Below are 19,343 nucleotides of genomic sequence, written 5' to 3'. Positions count from 1 at the left end.
ACAGCTAAAATAACAAAACTTGTGTCACTGTCCAAATATTTCTGGACCTGACTGTATGTGATGGACACAGATTGAAGACGGACCCTCTGCAGAACATGGGCTCCTCTCTGTAACGGGACCTGCTTAGTGATTTGGAGGTGGCTGTGGCCCCCTGACCTCTTGGGCCCCCGTGCGGCTGCACAAGTTGCACCAGTGATACTATATGTCCACCCCTGGATTGTAGTAACAAACAGAAGACGTATGATTTCTTGTGAAAGTCTTGGGAACATCCGTCATACTCCCCCGAAGAGTGAGCTCTTTTCCTCCTATTGGATCCATCTTTGGTTATCAATCATCGGTGATCCATCATCGGTTATCAGTCATCGGTGATCTGTCTTTGGTTATCAGACATCGGTGATCCGTCTTTGGTTATCAATCATCGGGGATCCGTCTTTGGTTATCAATCATCGGTGATCTGTCATCGAGGATCCGTCTTTGGTTATCAATCATCGGTGATCTGTCATCAGTGATCTGTCATCGGTGATCCGTCATCGGTGATCCGTCATCGGTGATCCGTCATCGGTGATCTGTCATCGGGGATCCGTCTTTGGTTATCAGTCATCGGTGATCCGTCTTTGGTTATCAATCATCGGTGATCCGTCATCGGTGATCCGTCATCGGTGATCCGTCATCAGTGATCCGTCATCAGTGATCCGTCTTTGGTTATCAATCATCGGTGATCCGTCATCGGTGATCCGTCATCGGTGATCTGTCATCGGTGATCCGTCATCGGTGATCCGTCTTTGGTTATCAATCATCGGTGATCCGTTATCGGTGATCCGTCATCGGTTATCAGACATCGGTGATCCGTCTTCGCTTTGTTTTCTCCGCCATTCTTACGTGGGATCGTTCTCTTTCTATTCATTTCTATTTATGCTTGAACACATTTCCAAATTACAGGTAATTGCTGGGAGAAAGTCGAGCTCCGCAGCCGGCAGAGGACACAATGGTTGGCTGCGCCTGGCGATGCAGGATGTGCCAGGAAAAGTCAATAATCAACCAGGCTGCTCCTCAATCAATGCCAGCTCTCCCGCACAGGACCAGAGCCGCCTATATAACGTCTACCGCCCCCGGCCGGGTATTTCCATGGGAGAAGATGGCGGACACGTCCCTCTCTTCTATTGTTATAACGCTGACAGTGATGAGCCACATAGGGAGAGGGGAAGCGAGCAGCCATGGCAGACGTAAGTACCACGCCAACCATAGGGCGCCCCGACCCGGCTACAGCCACTCTGTTATATTGTGGCATTTCTGTATGGAGCGTCTCGTAGGAACGTTATTATTCCAAGCCACGTGGACACATTGTGCTGGTCGCTGCCCCCTACATGATGTGTAAATAGGACCAGTAATGTAACCAAGGGGGGCGCAGATTGCAGCAGATGCGGGGGTGCTCCTGCTGCCCAGTATGAGGATTCCAGTATAGGAACTGGGGCTTGATACTTGTGGGGCCATGCTACAGGTTTTGCATTGTTGCTCTGATGCGCAGGGTGTAATGTGTCCGTATAGAGCTCCTAAATTGTACCACGTCAGCTCAGTCTGCACGGTGGCAATATAAAAAAATATGTCTATGCATGTGGGCAAGTAGGCAGAATAGCATCCGAAACTGAGCTGCAGTGACTGCCTGTGCCAGTGTGCCTACCCTCCCCTGCCTGCCTTCCCCTGCCTGCCCTCCCCTCCCTGTCTTCGCCTGCCTGCCCTCTCCTCCCTGCCCTTCCTTGCCTGCCCTCCCTTATCTGTCCTCCTCTGCCTGCCCTCTCCTCTGCCTGCCCTCACCTGCCTGCCCTCTCCTCCCTGCCCACCCTCTCCTGCCTGCCCTCTCCTGCCTGCCCTCACCTGCCTGCCCTCTCCTGCCTGCCCTGTCCTCCCTGCCTTCACCTGCCTGCCCTCTCCTCCCTGCCCTTCCTTGCCTGCCCTCCCTTATCTGTCCTCCTCTGCCTGCCCTCTCCTCCCTGCCCACCCTCTCCTCCCTGCCCTCTCCTGCCTGCCCTCTCCTGCCTGCCCTTTCTTGCTTGCCCTCGCCTGCCCTCTCCTGCCTGCCCTGTCCTCCCTGCCTTCACCTGCCTGCCCTCTCCTCCCTGCCCTTCCTTGCCTGCCCTCCCTTATCTGTCCTCCTCTGCCTGCCCTCTCCTCCCTGCCCACCCTCTCCTGCCTTCCCTCACCTGCCTGCCCTCTCCTGCCTGCCCTCACCTGCCTGCCCTCTCCTGCCTGCCCTCACCTGCCTGCCCTCTCCTCCCTGCCCTTGCCTGCCCTGTCCTCCCTGCCCTCGCCTGCCTGCCCTGTCCTCCCTGCCCTCGCCTGCCTGCCCTCCCTTGCCTGTCCTCCTCTCCTGCCTGCCTACCCTCTCCTGCCTGCCCACCCTCTCCTGCCCGCCCTCTCCTGCCTGCCCTCACCTGCCTGCCCTCACCTGCCTGTCCTCTCCTGCCTGTCCTCTCCTCCCTGCCTTCTGCTGCCTGCCTTCTCCCTGCCCTTGCCTGCCTTCTCCTACCTGCCCTCTTCTTGCCCTCTCCTGCCTGCCTTCGCCTGCCAGCCCTCTCCTCCCTGCCCTCGCCTGCCTTCGCCTGCCCTGTCCTCCCCTGCCTGCCCTCTCCTGCCAGCCCTCTCCTGCCTTACTTCTCCTCCCTGCCTTCTCCTGCCTGCCCTCTCCTGCCTGGCTGCCTTCTTCTGCCTGCCCTCTCCTCCCTGCCCTTGCCTGCCCTCACCTGCCTGCCCTGTCCTCCCTGCCCTCTCCTCCCTGCCCTCCCTTACCTGTCCTCCTCTGCCTGCCCTCTCCTGCCTGCCCTCTTCTGCTGCCCTCTCCTCCCTGCCCTTGCCTGCCCTCACCTGCCTGCCCTGTCCTCCCTGCCCTCTCCTCCCTGCCCTCCCTTACCTGTCCTCCTCTGCCTACCCTCTCTTCCCTGCCCACCCTCACCTGCCTGCTCTCTCCTCCCTGCTCTCTCCTCCCTGCCCCCTCCTCCCTGCCCTCGTCTGCCTGTCCTCACCTGCCTGCCCTGTCCTCCCTGCCCTCGCCTGCCTTCCCTCTCCTCCCTGCCCTCCCTTGCCTGTCCTCTGCCTGCCCTCTTCTGCCTGCTCACCCTCTCCTGCCTGCCTTCTCCTGCCTGTCCTCTCCTCCCTGCCTTCTCTTGCCTGCCTTCTGCTGCCTGTCTTCTCCTCCCTGCCCTTGCCTGCCTTCTCTTGCCTGCCCTCTTCTTCTTTCCCTCCCCTGCCTCCCCTCCCCTGCCTGCCTGCCCTCGCCTGCCTGCCCTGTTTTCCCTGCCCTCGCCTTGCCTGCCCTCTCCTTACCTGTCCTCCTCTGCCTGCCCTCTCCTGCCTGCTCTCTTCTGCCTGCACTCTCCTCCCTACCCACCCTCTCCTGCCTGCCCTCACCTGCCTGCCTTCTCCTCCCTTCCCTCTCCTTCCTGCCCTCACCTGCCTGCCTTCTCCTCCCTGCCCTCTCCTGCCTGCCCTCTCCTGCCTGCCCTCGCCTGCCAACCCTCTCCTCCCTGCCCTTGTCTGCCCTCGCCTGCCTGCTCTGCCCTCCCTGCCGTCCCTTGCCTGCCCTGCCCTCCCTTGCCTGCCCTCTCCTCCCTGCTGTCCCTTGCCTGCTCTCCCTTACCTGTCCTCCTCTGCCTGTCCTGCCTGCCCTCTTCTGCCTGCCCTCTCCTCCCTGCCCACCCTCTCTTGCCTGCCCTCCTCTGCCTGCCCTCTCCTCCCTGCCCTTGCCTGCCCTGTCCACCCTGCCCTCGCCTGCCTGCCCTCTCCTCCCTGCCCTCTCCTCCCTGCCCTCCCTTGCCTGTCCTCCTCTGCCTGCCCTTCCTTGCCTGCCTGTCCTCTCCTGCCTGCCCTCACCTGCCTGCCCTCTCCTCCCTGCCCTTGCCTGCCCTCGCCTCCCTGCCCTCTCCTCCCTTGCCTGTCCTCCTCTGCCTGCCCACCCTCACCTGCCTGTCCTCTCCTGCCTGTCCTCTCCTGCCTGTCCTCCCCTGCCTGTCCTCTTCCCCCTGCCTTCTGCTGCCTGCCTTCTCCTCCCTGCCCTTGCCTGCCTTCTCCTGCCTGCCCTCTTCTTCTTGCCCTCTCCTGCCTGCCTTCACCTGCCTGCCCTCGCCTGCCTTCGCATGCCCTGCCTTCCCCTGCCCTGCCTTCCCTACCTGCCTTCTCCTCCCTGCCTTCTCCTTTCTGCCCTCTCCTCCTTGCCCTCTCCTCCTTGCCCTCTCCTCCTTGCCCTCTCCTCCTTGCCCTCTCCTCCCTGCCCTCTCCTCTCTGCCCTTTCCTCCCTGCCCTTTCCTCCCTGCCCTTTCCTCCCTGCCCTTTCCTCCCTGCCCTCTCCTCCCTGCCCTCTCCTTCCTGCCCTCTCCTGCCTGCCCTCTCCTCCCTGCCCTCTCCTCCCTGCCCTCTCCTCCCTGCCCTCTCCTGCCTGCCCTCTCCTGCCCTCTCCTGCCTGCCCTCTCTTCCCTGCCCTCTCTTCCCTGCCCTCTCTTCCCTGCCCTCTCTTCCCTGCCCTCTCCTTCCTGCCCTCTCTTCCCTGCCCTCTCTTCCCTGCTCTCTCTTCCCTGCCCTCTCTTCCCTGCTCTCTCATCCCTGCCCTCTCATCCCTGCCCTCTCATCCCTGCCCTCTCTTCCCTGCCCTCTCTTCCCTGCTCTCTCTTCCCTGCTCTCTCTTCCCTGCCCTCTCCTCCCTGCCCTCTCCTCCCTGCCTTCTCCTCCCTGCCCTCTCTTCCCTGCCCTCTCTTCCTTGCTCTCTCTTCCCTGCTCTCTCTTCCCTGCTCTCTCTTCCCTGCCCTTTCTCCCCTGCCCTCTCTTCCCTGCCCTCTCTTCCCTGCCCTCTCCTCCCTGCCCTCGCCTGCCTGCCCTCGCCTGCCTGCCCTCTCTTCCCTGCCCTCTCTTCCCTGCCCTCTCTTCCCTGCCCTCTCCTCCCTGCCCTCTCCTCCCTGCCCTCTCTTCCCTGCCCTCTCTTCCCTGCCCTCTCTTCCCTGCTCTCTCTTCCCTACCCTCTCCTCCCTGCCCTCTCCTCCCTGCCCTCTCCTGCCTGCCCTCTCCTGCCTGCCCTTTCTTGCTTGCCCTCGCCTGCCCTATCTTCCCTGCCCTATCTTCCCTGCCCTATCTTCCCTGCCCTCTCTTCCCTGCCCTATCTTCCCTGCCCTATCTTCCCTGCCCTATCTTCCCTGCCCTATCTTCCCTGCCCTATCTTCCCTGCCCTATCTTCCCTGCCCTCTCTTCCCTGCCCTCTCTTCCCTGCCCTCTCTTCCCTGCCCTCTCTTCCCTGCTCTCTCTTCCCTGCTCTCTCATCCCTGCTCTCTCATCCCTGCTCTCTCATCACTGCCCTCTCATCCCTGCCCTCTCATCCCTGCCCTCTCTTCCCTGCTCTCTCTTCCCTGCTCTCTCTTCCCTGCCCTCTCTTCCCTGCCCTCTCCTCCCTGCCCTCTCTTCCCTGCCCTCTCTTCCCTGCCCTCTCTTCCCTGCTCTCTCTTCCCTGCTCTCTCTTCCCTGCTCTCTCTTCCCTGCCCTCTCTTCCCTGCCCTCTCTTCCCTGCCCTCTCCTCCCTGCCCTCTCCTCCCTGCCCTCTCCTCCCTGCCCTCGCCTGCCTGCCCTCGCCTGCCTGCCCTCTCTTCCCTGCTCTCTCTTCCCTGCCCTCTTCTCCCTGCCCTCTTCTCCCTGCCCTCTCCTCCCTGCCCTCTCCTCCCTGCCATCTCTTCCCTGCCCTCTCTTCCCTGCTCTCTCTTCCCTGCTCTCTCATCCCTGCCCTCTCTTCCCTGCCCTCTCTTCCCTGCTCTCTCTTCCCTGCTCTCTCTTCCCTGCCCTCTCTTCCCTGCCCTCTCTTCCCTGCCCTCTCTTCCCTGCCCTCTCCTCCCTGCCCTCTCCTCCCTGCCCTCGCCTGCCTGCCCTCGCCTGCCTGCCCTCTCTTCCCTGCTCTCTCTTGCCTGCCCTCTCTTCCCTGCCCTCTCCTCCCTGCCCTCTCCTCCCTGCCCTCTCCTCCCTGCCCTCTCCTCCCTGCCCTCTCCTCCCTGCTCTCTCTTCCCTGCCCTCTCCTCCCTGCCCTCTCCTCCCTGCCCTTTCCTGCCTGCCCTCTCCTGCCTGCCCTCTCCTGCCTGCCCTTTCTTGCTTGCCCTCTCCTGCCTGCCCTCTCTTCCCTGCCCTCTCTTCCCTGCCCTCTCTTCCCTGCTCTCTCTTCCCTGCCCTCTCTTCCCTGCCCTCTCTTCCCTGCCCTCTCTTCCCTGCTCTCTCATCCCTGCCCTCTCATCCCTGCCCTCTCTTCCCTGCTCTCTTCCCTGCTCTCTCTTCCCTGCTCTCTCTTCCCTGCCCTCTCTTCCCTGCCCTCTCCTCCCTGCCCTCTCCTCCCTGCCCTCTCCTCCCTGCCCTCTCCTCCCTGCCCTCTCCTCCCTGCCCTCTCTTCCCTGCCCTCTCTTCCCTGCCCTCTCTTCCCTGCCCTCTCTTCCCTGCCCTCTCTTCCCTGCCCACTCTTCCCTGCCCTCTCTTCCCTGCCCTCTCCTCCCTGCCCTCTCCTCCCTGCCCTCTCCTCCCTGCCCTCTCCTCCCTGCCCTTGCCTGCCTGCCCTCGCCTGCCTGTCCTCTCTTCCCTGCTCTCTCTTCCCTGCCCTCTCTTCCCTGCCCTCTCCTCCCTGCCCTCTCCTCCCTGCCCTCTCTTCCCTGCCCTCTCTTCCCTGCCCTCTCTTCCCTGCCCTCTCTTCCCTGCCCTCTCTTCCCTGCCCTCTCTTCCCTGCCCTCTCTTCCCTGCCCTCTCCTCCCTGCCCTCTCTTCCCTGCCCTCTCTTCCCTGCCCTCTCTTCCCTGCCCTCTCTTCCCTGCCCTCTCCTCCCTGCCCTCGCCTGCCTGCCCTCGCCTGCCTGCCCTCTCTTCCCTGCCCTCTCTTCCCTGCCCTCTCCTCCCTGCCCTCGCCTGCCTGCCCTCGTCTGCCTGCCCTCTCTTGCCTGCCCTCGCCTGCTTGCAAGCTCAGTACCTCAGTATTCTTTTGTAATCCTCAACCTCAGCATTTTGTAACCTCCAATCTCAGCGCCTCACTATTCTAATGTAACCGCCACGCTCAGCGCCTCAGTATTCTTACTGTATCTAATCCTCCAGCTCAGCGCCTCACTATTCTGATGTAATCCTCCAGCTCAGCACCTCGCTATTCTTATCTAATCCCCCAGCTCAGCACCTCACTATTCTTATCTAATCCTCCAGCTCAGCGCCTCACTATTCTTATCTAATCCTCCAGCTCAGCGCCTCACTATTCTTATCTAATCCTCCAGCTCAGCACCTCAGTATTCTTATCTAATCCTCCAGCTCAGCGCCTCACTATTCTTATCTAATCCCCCAGCTCAGCACCTCACTATTCTTATCTAATCCTCCAGCTCAGCGCCTCACTATTCTTATCTAATCCTCCAGCTCAGCACCTCACTATTCTTATCTAATCCTCCAGCTCAGCACCTCAGTATTCTTATCTAATCCTCCAGCTCAGCGCCTCACTATTCTTATCTAATCCTCCAGCTCAGCACCTCACTATTCTTATCTAATCCTCCAGCTCAGCGCCTCACTATCCTTATCTAATCCTCCAGCTCAGCGCCTCACTATTCTTATCTAATCCTCCAGCTCAGCACCTCACTATTCTTATCTAATCCTCCAGCTCAGCGCCTCACTATTCTTATCTAATCCTCCAGCTCAGCGCCTCACTATTCTTATCTAATCCTCCAGCTCAGCGCCTCAGTATAGTTGTAATGGGCAATATCTGTTTCACCATTTTTGGGAGCCCCCCACATTTGGGCCCTTCCAGACTATAACGGTGCATTGTCTTGAAGCAGCAGTGACTCCTCCGCGATGAATGTGTGCATTCCATGTATATATGTGAATGCAGCCGCCGCCGTGGGCTGGGTATACGGATAATATATCTGACTTATTGGCTTAGTTTCTAGGTGCGGAGAACGTCCGGCTGCCAATGAATCTGTCAACTACAGTCTGCTGTCACGTATTGTCGGAGGGACGCCTGCGAGGAAGGAGGAATGCCCGTGGATAGTAAGCGCCGATCCCGTGCCATCAGTGGATTCCATTTATCCAGCACCAGTAATTCCTATAATCCGGCGCTCTTCTTCATCTAGAGCACACAAGCTGGCAGAGCGGTTTTCTGGTTCCTGAAGAATATATTCATTTTTTAGGTTCACTTTCTCTGCAGATTCCCTATTGGGTATGAGTGCATCGATTCACTGGACCGTGGTCCAGCAGCCACGTCACGTGAATAAAAGACGGGAGTCCTGTGAGCCATGTCAGTTGTCCGTGGCCCTGCTCGGGAGTCCTGTGAGCTATGTCAGCTGTCCGTGGCCCTGGACGGGAGTCCTGTGAACCATGTCAGTTGTCTGTGGCCCTGGACGGGAGTCCTGTGAGCCATGTCAGTTGTCTGTGGCCCTGGACGGGAGTCCTGTGAGCCATATCAGTTGTCCGTGGCCCTGGATGGGAGTACTGTGAGCCATATCAGTTGTCCGTGGCCCTGGTCGGGAGTCCTGTGAGCTATATCAGTTGTCTGTGGCCCTGGATGGGAGATTTGTGAGCCATGTCAGTTGTCTGTGGCCCGGGAAAAGAGTCCTATGAGCTATATCAAGTGTCCGTGGCCTTGGACAGGCTCCCATCCTGCCGGAATCCCCGGCTCCTCTTCTCATTTTTAGGCTCATCAGAAGGTCATTGTTGCGACGTGACACACTCATGGTGTCGCACCTCCCCAGCTAATTAATAGAAGAGCCAGGGCTGATCTCTCCATTACTTCTCTCCGTGTTGGAGACTGCAGTTGTGCACAGCAGATCAGGATGTGGAGAGATCAGAAAGCATCTACAGCCTCTGGGAGGGCAGAGATATCCGGTTGTAGATGGGGAAGAAAGCACACGAGGAGGAAATCACTCCAGAAATGAAGAAGTATCATGGATACAAGGATTCCCCCTCCAGCGTATGTTACTGGAGGGACGATCACCGGCGAAACGTCTGAAAATAGGAGCAAGTGCTAAACGCTGTACTAGGGGAACAGAACATTAATGAAGGGATGGAGATTACACAGAGGCACCTCGGCTGTGTCACGCTGCGCTCAGCTCTGCTGTCCAGGCTTCTCTCTGAATCCTTGTATAATGTCATTCTGACTCTGCTCAGTGACGGCCGTTCAGCGAGCCTCGGACAGAGCGCACAGCAGCAGACGAGCGCCGGGGAAAGCAAAACTTATTGCAACTTTTTGACACTAATTTAAAAAAAAAAATATATAAAGTCAAGGTTGTCCATAGCCTGTAAGGCTGTATGCGGGTCAGCCCTCCAGCACTAACAGTACGGGATGCTCACAATATATAACACTATCATCATTCAAAAATATGTTTTCTTTTTTTTTTTTTTAGGCTTCTTTGAAAAAAGGTGGGAAACACATCTGTGGAGGAGCGATTATTAGTGATAAACACATAATGACGGCCGCTCACTGCTTACTGGACAAGTAAGGGACTGTTCACTGTACTGCGGACATTGATAGTGCCATAGATGAGCTGCAAAGCACTTTACAGCGGGTACGCAAAGTATTCACACCCCTTTACATTTTTCCCTCTTTTTCATTGCAGCCATTTGGTATTTTTTTTCTCATTAATGTACATTCTGCCCCATCCCCCATCCCGACAGATAAAACCCCAGAAATGTAGACATTTTTGCAAATTTATTAAACAAGAAAAACTTAAATATTACATGGTGATAAGTATTCAGCCCCTTTGCTCAGTATATCACATGGTCATAAGTATTCAGCCCCTTTGCTCAGTATATAACATGGTGATAAGTATTCAGCCCCTTTGCTCAGTATTGAGTAGAGGCACCCTCCCTTTTGAGCTAGTACAGCCAAGAGTCTTCTTGGGATCCTGTATTGGGGGATCCTCTGACATTCTTTCTTGCAGATCCTCTCCAGTGCCGTCAGGTTGGATGGTGAACGTTGGTGGACGCTATTTTCAGGTCTCTCCAGAGATGCTCTATTGGGTTTAGGTCAGGGCTCTGGCTGGGCCGGTTAGGAATGGTCACAGAGTTGTTCTGAAGCCGCTCCTTTGCTATTTTAGCTGTGTGCTTAGGGTCATTGTCTTGTTGGAAGGTGAACCTTAGGCCAAGTTTGAGGTTCAGAGCATCTGGAAGAGGTTTTCTTCCAGGATCTCTCTGTACTTGGCTGCATTTATCTTTGCTTCATTGCCACCAGTCGTTCTGTCCCTGCTCCATAGCATGATGCTGCCACCACCATGTCTCACTGTGGGGATTGTATTGGGCAGGTGATGAGCAGTGCCTGGTTTTCTGCACACATACCGCTTAGAATTATCACCAGAAAGTTCTATCTTTGTCTCATCAGACCAGAGAATCTTATCTTAATCTTAATCTGAATCCTTCATATGTCTTGAACTGAGGAGAGGCTTCTGTCGGGCCACTCTGCCATAAAGGCCCGACTGGTGAAGGCTGCAGTGATAGGTGACTTTGTGGGATTTTCTCCCATCTCCGTACTGCATCTCTGGAGCTCAGCCACAGTGATCTTGGGGTTCTTATTTACCTCTCACCAAGACTCTTCTCCCATCATTACTCAGTTTGGCTGGACGGCCAGGCCTAGGAAGAGTTCTGGTGGTCCCAAACTTCTTCCATTTAAGTATTATGGAGGCCACTGTGCTCTTAGGAACCTTAAGTGCTGCAGAAATTCTTTAGTAACCTTGGCCAGATCTGTGCCCTGCCACAATTCTGTCTCTGAGCTCCTTGGGCAGTTCCTTTGACCTCATGATCCTCATTTGGTGTGACATGCAGTGTGAGCTGTGAGGTCTTATATAGACAGGTGTGCGCCTTTCCAAATCACGTCCTATCAGTGTAATTACACACAGCTGGACTCCAATGAAGGAGGAGAACCATCTCAAGGAGGAGCACAAGGAAAAGGATCACAAGCAAATCTTTCTACATTTCTGGTATTTTTAAGTCAAGATGGGGGATGGGTGCAGAGTGCACATTAATGAGAAAAAAATGAAGTTTTTTTTTAATTTACCAAATGGCTGCAATGAAACAAACAGTGAAAAATGTAAAGGGGTGTGAATACTTTCCGGATCCACTGCATATATTTGTCTTAGCTCCCCCAAAAAATCACTTATTTCTACCACTAGCCGTCCACCAACTGTGGTCAAATGTAATCCATCTCTAATGGTCGTGATGCTGGGATGGATTACAGGAACCAGGAATGGACCAACAGGAAGTGGGGGTTATCCTCTGTCTCTTCTTTACAGGAAGTGGAGGTGGTCCTATGTCTCGTTTACAGGAAGTGGAGGTGGTCCTATGTCTCGTTTTACAGGAAGTGGGGGTTGTCCTATGTCTCTTTAAAGGAAGTGGGGGTGGTCCTATGTCTCGTTTTACAGGAAGTGGGGGTTGTCCTATGTCTCTTTAAAGGAAGTGGGGGTGGTCCTATGTCTTTACGGGAAGTGGGGGTGGTCCTATATGTCTTTACGGGAAGTGGGGGTGGTCCTATCTGTCTTTACGGGAAGTGGGGGTGGTCCTATGTGTCTTTACGGGATGAGGGGGTGGTCCTATGTCTCTTTACGGGAAGTGGGGGTGGTCCTATGTCTTTTTACAGGAAGTGAAGCGGTCCTAAGTGGGGGTGGTCTTTTGTCTTTGTAAAGGAAATGAGGGGGCTGTTTTTTTACTCTACAGGAAGTGGGAAGGTCGGCCATTATCTCTTTAGAGGAAGTGAGGAAGCTGGCCATTATCTGTCTATAGGAAGTATAGACTGGTCCCTTGTCTCTTTACAGGAAGGGGGACGGTCAGCCATTGTCTCTACAGGAAGTAGGAAGGGGGAGGGTGGCCATTGTCTCTGCAAGAAATGAGGGACTGGCCATTGTCTTTACAGGAAGTGGGGGGCTGGCCATTCTCTACAGGAAGTGGGGGGCCATAGTCTCTACAGAAAGTAGGAAGGGTAGGACGGTTATTGTCTCTCTACAGGAGAGGGGAGCCCGAATTGTTAGGGTGCCATTGTCTCCAGAGGAAGAGAAGGGGCCGGCTATTGTCTTTTCAGAAGGTGGGGTGGGTCTTTATCTACTGAAATGGGGGCAGAGAGTTGTCTATAGGAAGTGGAGAATGTATATACGAGGCATAGCAGGGAGACAGACTTTTCAGTTTAGGGCAGGCACGCTATCAGACAGTGGTGGGAGCAGTGTCTGCGGTGATTTTGGGGAGTTCCAGCTCCTATAGAGCTCACAGAATGCTGATGTAGTGGAAGCACCCACTCATAAAAAGTGGATGACAAGTTACACAGCATGAGAATCTGGGGAACTTCCCTCACACCTTAAGGGGGCTTTACACGCTGTGACATCGCTAATGCGGAGTCGTTGGGGTCAAGGATTTTGTGACGCACATCCGGCCGCATTAGCGATGTCGTTGCGTGTGACACCGATAAGCGATTTTGCATCGGTGCAAAAACGTGCAAAATCGCTAATCGGCGACATGGGGGTCCATTCTTAAAAATCGTTACTGCAGCAGTAACGAAGTTGTTCCTCGTTCCTGCGGCAGCACACATCGCTGCGTGTGACGCTGCAGGAACGAGGAAGCTCCCCTTACCTGCCTCCCGGCCGCTATGAGGAAGGAAGGAGGTGGCAGGATGTTATGTCCCGCTCATCTCCGCCCCTCCGCTGCTATTGGGCGGCGGTTCAGTGACGCTTCAGTGACGTCGCTGTGACGCCGCACGGACCGCCCCCTTAGAAAGGAGGCGGTTCGCCCGTCACAGCGACGTCGCCGGACAGGTAAGTATGTGTGACGGCTGTTGTGCGGCACGGGCAGCGATTTGCCCGTGTCGCGCAACAGATGGGGGCGGGTACCCACACTAGCGATATCGGGACAGATATCGCAGTGTGTAAAGTAGCCTTTAGTCTGGTGTTTGCAGGTCTAAACTGATCAGCACAATATGTGCAAAGCATTAATGATAGCCCTGTCCATTAGTATTATTAGCAAAAAGTCGGAATAAAATGTAACTTTTAATATATTTGTATAAATACAGCCTAGTTAGGGGACATAAAAAAAACACCCACAAAAAACAATGAAACATAGTGTGTAAACAATGACTTTTTCCCCTGTATGATGACGTCCAATCATAAGCGGGAGAAAAAAAAGAGGTGAAAGCGCGTCTAACGACTGGACACTACAGTGCAGGCGGAGGAGAGCAGAGCAGTGCGACATTACAAACATTGCTCTGCATCTATCCCAGGTATCAGGGAATAATGTGACAAGTGCTGATCGCACGCTGCAGCTCTAACCTCACTGCACTGTCATACAGGGGAAACACTGACCAATCCCAGAGAACAGTATATGTACATCGGGATCTTCCTCTTTTTTTTGTCTCGGCCTGTACAGAAACATTGAAAGCTCAATGAGAGTTTTCGTTGGAGACTATGATTTCAACATTAAGGAACCCACAGAGAAGAGTTTCAATGTACGAGCCATTCACAGACACCCCGACTTCAACAGCAGACAGCCCTTCAACAACGACATTGCAGTGGTGGAGGTGGAGGGACGCATCACATTTGGTAAGTACTAATCTTAGATCGGCTCAGGGATGGGGTGGCCGGTGCCCAGACCGCTGGTGAGGTGGCCTGGATTTGTAGTCTCACACTCATGTGACCGCCGGCATACATAGTCCACCCCATGCACTGGCCGCGGAGCGTCATGCGGGTATGTGGGTTGTGCATGTGTGTTACTTTCGGCATTCTGACCCTTCAGGTGAATATATCCAGCCGGTGTGCCTGCCGAGCCCGGACGAGGTATTTCCTGCAGGATACATGTGCGATACTATGGGATGGGGACGGCTGGAGGAAAGTAAGAGGCCTCGGCCATAAAACGCAAGGAGAACGGCCTATATCTTATTGTAACTACTCTGCATCTCAAATTGACAATTTCAGATGGCAAATTACCCAGCAAACTGCAGCAAGTGTCGCTACCGATCATTGAGTACAGAAGGTGTATGGGCATCATGAAAACTGTGGATCAGCGCTTGGAATTTAATACGGTGGTCTGCGCCGGGTATCCGGAAGGAGGGAAAGACGCCTGCCAGGTGCACGGTGGCAGCGGTGATGTGGGGGTTTGGAAGGTTCTCCCGAGTAGTGGCATCAATGGAAGAAAGGGCGTCTAAAGGGTGCTTTAGGCTAGGTTCACATTTCCGTTAAAATGTATCAGTCACAATCCGCGGCTCTGGTAAACAACGCAATCCGTTTGTCGGATTCCGTTGTGTCCCATAGACTTGTATTAGTGGCGGATTGCGACTGATGACCTTGCGTTGCATCCGCTGCGTCGCGGTCAGTTGTTTTTGACTGACCGCCGGGCGGGAGCAACGCAGAATGTAACGTTTTTCTGGCCATCAAAATTAACGCGCCACGCAGGAATCCGTCGCAATCCGTCAAGCTTGTAATGGATGTCTATGGTGCTGGATTCTGTCATGCTCTACTGAGCATGCCCAGCCTGTCTGGCACACCCACTGGGCTGTCCCAAACACAAACGGATCATGACTGATCCGTCAAAAAACGGACGCACAGCGGATGTAAGGCTAGTTTCACACTTGCGTTGGACGGGATCCGTAGCATTGCGTTGTGTGACGCATGCAACGGATGTGTTGCATATAGTGGCACAACGCATGCTACGGATCGTACAAAATAACGCAATCCGTTGTAGTTTTTTTTCCTTGACTTTACACATCTGAGCATGCGCAGTTGTGTAAAGACAGCTGCGTTAACGGAATCCGTCAAATGGCGCATTCTAACGGAATCCGCCACCATAGGTGTCCATTATAAAAACAACGGATGCCTAACGGTTTCCTGCAGGTTGCGTTTTTTTTACACTCCGCCAAGCGCAGAAAAACGTTACATGCTGCGTTCCATCCGCCCGACGCAGCGTCAAAATAACGACGCTGCGTCGTCCAGCGGATGCAACGCAGACACTTGCGTTACAGTGCGTCGTCCATACAAGTCTATGGAGAATAGCACAGTGCGTTAACGGACTGCGCTGTTCTCCATAGTGACGGAATGCGCTGAACGCAAGTGTGAAACTAGCCTAACAGACTCAACAGATCAGTTTTTTCACAGGATTCCTGTGAAAGGAATCCTGTGAAAACACCTCCGTTACTTCAGTTGACATCTAAAAAACAACTGATCCGTTGCTGACAGACCTGACGGTGTCAAGGGAGGAATTTGCGTTGAAGACTGCTAATGGAGTCCTCATTTGGGATATCCAGAGACGATGTCATATAAGCTGTATATCAGTGCCAATGTATATCAGACAAAGAACACACAGACAACATGCTCTCTCCTTGAGACAGCGATACCCACTGAACTAGTTTAATAAGATAGATCCAATTATACCGTAAGCATGAATAACCTTGAAGCTAACAAGGAGTACTTTCACTCCTCAATTTCTCACATCACACTCCTGCCCTCCCGTACATTCCTTTTGTGTGAACATTACTGATAAGAGTTTGTAGCTTCACATTTTGGCTTCATTATCTTTGGTTAACTCCTTCATGACTATACAACTTTGAATTATACTATAGGTCTGTGCAATTGCTACATAGACAGACATAATTTTGCATCTACATCTACATTTTGATTAGTTATATACACAGATATTCTTATTACGTTTAAACAAACATACTACAGCTCAGGTGACCTCCACAGTCCCCCCTTAATAAAATATCTGTGAGTATTATTAACTTTAAATTTTAAAATTTTTACGATTGAAATATATTTCAATTATTTGGGACTTATTTGTGACCTATTGCCTTTAGGACTTTAATTATATCCATATCTATATATGTGGGCTTTCTATGGGATTGTTGTTTAATTTAACACTATAGGCTTTAGCTTCCCCCTTAAGTACTTATTTTTATTTATTAAACATAACTCTATGATTTATAGGGGCTATTAGAATTGGCGTTATTACACTCATTAGGGCACATTATCCTGATTAAGAAAGAATGAATTTAGACCTTATTTAAAAATTAGTACATAATTAAAAAAACAAAAAAAAAACAAAACAAAAGGACATTTGGAAATTGGAAATTGTCCATGGTTCTTCTTTCCAGATATGAAACAAAAAGAAGGATGCTTAGTCAGTGCTAGTCCACTTAGGGCCACTTTGTGAATGTGGATAATCTGCTCATGATAAAAAAAAACCCAACAAAACATGATGAGGCTTCATGTGAACAGTTTGTGGCGCAGACTTGGAAAAACCTGGGATAATGGGTTGAATAGCGGCCGCTTTCTGCTTCGGTTGTGTCGGGTCTATTGGTTTCTGAGATGTGACGTCAACTCGCGTGTCATTACCAGTGCTCAGCAGACTAGGCCGGGGAGACATCAGCCTGATGGGATAGGCTCTTCCAAAACTTTTCCCGAGATGAGAGAATCCATAGCTAGCATTTTATATTAAGGAAAATCACTGAATATATTTATATGAGTTAGTAGGAGACAAAAACATTTGTAAATGGTTAGATTACATTAATCAAACCACATTTTTGGGTCTATGAAATGGCTGAATTAAGTATTTTAGGTTACTCAATTCGTACCCTCAACAGTCCCCCCTTGACTTACTTCTGCCATTTCCAAATACTAAGGGTACTGTGTTCCCTTAGGAAGAGAGGAAGAAAGATCTGTTGGGAAATCCTGCCTGACGGAACGTTGAGGCATGGGTGGAGAGGGGAATGGGATTTCTTCACCGGTTTGAGACCAAGGACCCCTAGGCGAGTCCTCACCCTTTGTAGTTGGACTTTCCCATGTCTCAAGGTTCTCTAAGTCCTCTCTTCTAACTGTTTCGGCAATGATGGTTTGGGACTGTACAGGTTTTTTCGTAAAGGATAAATATGAGTAGGACGCTCAGTGCAGCTCCGGTGGATCGACCCTTCTGCAATGCGGGGCATGAATCCATGATGTCCTGCCGTTGAGCTTTATCGAAATTTCCGTGTCCTTTTAGGATTAATCAGTCTCCTGAACGAAAACCATATACTACTAACTCTGATTTAGGATCTAGAATTAGAAAATACACTTGTTTATTTCTCTAATTAGTCAATCATATGAAAATTATACGTGCTTTGCGCTAGACCAAAAAAAATTTTTTACATCGGAACCTGTTTATTACTAAAGAGAAACACAACACACACTAAAGAGAAACACAACACACACTAAAAGAGAAACAAAACATGCATCGGTTTACAATTTATTAGTTTGTTTTTTTACATACCACTTGCATTATGTGGATTTTCAGCAATGACGTCGTTTTCTGCACTGGAAAGCCTCTAACCAGACCTGGAGAGAAATCTACACAACACGCACAGACTTGCATACAACGTGCTCATGATATACATCTATAATCAGTTTGCAGTCTCTAAGAATGGGTAGAGCAGGTGCAGGGTGTTTCTACGGACTCTTTACAGTTTTTCCTCATTGTTTTAAGAACGTGTTTCACAAGACCGGGTGAGTCTGCCCACCTGGGTACTGAACCCTGGTGTCACCAAAGCTCACACTGATATCCAACTTTCACAGATGTTAGTCCATGTTACTTGGGCCATCATTAAGAAGAGATCTCATGGCAGAGAAAGCTTACCGCCCTTCATCCACAGACCTTCCTCAGTCAGCTGGCTCCCTGCATCTCGCACTCCACTCCTTATTGGTTCACTTGTTCCTGTAGGGATTTAAGAACACAAGGAGTGACAGACGTCACTGACGTGACAGATGTCACCGAGGCATGGTCTTTATGCATGGTAAAGGACTCCTCAACTCTAGGCCCGTTCACTGCTTCTTGGTCAGCTGCACCTGTGCGGGGATCTCCATCCGATTCCATCAGCTCAGATCTAGACTTTCTTTTCGGCGTACCTAGCTTATTTGACAACAAGAAATATCTACATCCTACATACATTTTGACTATCTTACCTACCTCTGCTCCACCCATCTAGAGAGGCACTTACGTCACTTCCTGCTGTTTCGATAGGAGGGGAGGGAGTGGCCTAAATTTAGACTACCTCATGTTGTGCAAATTGTAGCATATCCAGTGCAGAATCGACCACCATCTTGTTCCATCTATAAAAACAAAAACTAAAAGAAATATAGATTAGATCATTCCTATAACAGACATATATTCCTACATTCATAATCCAATAAACATGACATAACTGTTGCAAAAGAAAGGCCAGCTTTAAAGCCAGCTTTAAAGCCTATCCAATATATCTGCTGCTGGAAAAATGCAATAGATATCTACTTCCTCCCTTTTTATATACTACTTTGGAAAAATATATAGATCCATAACAGTAAACAATATGATTAACCAACCAATAAATATAAATTATACTCCACTGGGAAATTTTGAAACCTTACAACAGGGTTCATAGATATTCTGTATCTACAAAAGAAAAGGAAAGTAATCAATATTGGCATTTTGTATGCAAACATAATACAAAACAAAAATATAACGATAAAAACAAAAAACCTAATTTGTATATTTTAAAAAATATACTTTTCCCTGCAAAATTAATTTAATTATTTAAATAGCAGCAGAATATTATTGATAATCTCCTATGAAATTTTGAACTCTAAGGATTAAACAAAATCCACTCCACCAGCCGGAAAAAGCACTTGTTAGTACATAAGACAGAAACAGCTTTGTAAATCTGCTGAAGCTACCTTTTTTTTTTACTGTTCTCTACTTCCTTATTTTTTTTTGCTCTCTACAACTTGTGACTAGCAGCAGCTTACTGAAAACACTCCCACACATCCCTGCGCTGACTTATGCCCCCCCTGTCTCCTTCAGGATGCGCGATGTTAGAACAGCTGGTGGGAAAAACAGATACAAGAAAAAAAAAAAACATGGGCAGAACTTTCACTATAGAAATATATAAAATATATTTCTGTACCGTGTCAGCCAGCAGAAACAAAAATACTACAGAAACATATATATAGAAACCTTAAGATTGATGGAGTGGAATGGAAAGCATCATTAGAGCGGGTAGCTTGGGACTGGAAATCACTGCAACAAAAACAAGCAGTCCGGGGCTCCCCTCTGTGTCATTAGGGAAGGTTGGGGCAGACTCCTGGGTGCAGCCGGACTGTGGGCAGTATCTTGGGAAATCTCCTGGGACTGATTTAAAGGGATACTGTGATACTCTGGGAAAAGGCACACCTGGCTTCAGGTAGATCATTACTGAATCTACAGGGAACACTTTTATAGTAGATTTGTGTGTTGCAAGTTTTGGGTACGGTTTCGAGGGTACCTGGCCAAACACTGAGATTTGGGGGCGTGACACTTTCTTTGATAGTGACCGGGCTGACCACAACACCAACAATTCTGTTGCTGGCTTTGC

The 19,343-nt window shown here is 51.6% G+C and overlaps 1 protein-coding gene across 1 annotated transcript in view; it reads left to right on the top strand.

Annotated features, from left to right (window-relative positions):
• The first annotated feature begins 1,135 nt into the window (after positions 1-1,135).
• LOC142255390 (ovochymase-2-like) overlaps positions 1,136-19,343 on the top strand; it is a 73,676-nt gene continuing 55,468 nt past the window's right edge. The window contains exons 1-6 of the mRNA XM_075326985.1: positions 1,136-1,223; positions 7,911-8,017; positions 9,370-9,461; positions 13,364-13,536; positions 13,730-13,825; positions 13,909-14,060. Coding sequence (XP_075183100.1) covers positions 1,136-1,223; positions 7,911-8,017; positions 9,370-9,461; positions 13,364-13,536; positions 13,730-13,825; positions 13,909-14,060 — 708 coding nt within the window. The remainder of the gene's footprint in view (positions 1,224-7,910; positions 8,018-9,369; positions 9,462-13,363; positions 13,537-13,729; positions 13,826-13,908; positions 14,061-19,343) is intronic.

Source organism: Anomaloglossus baeobatrachus, chromosome 10 (genome assembly GCF_048569485.1).
Source record: "Anomaloglossus baeobatrachus isolate aAnoBae1 chromosome 10, aAnoBae1.hap1, whole genome shotgun sequence".
NCBI lineage: Eukaryota > Metazoa > Chordata > Amphibia > Anura > Aromobatidae > Anomaloglossus > Anomaloglossus baeobatrachus.
This window is presented reverse-complemented; position numbering and strand designations above follow the sequence as displayed.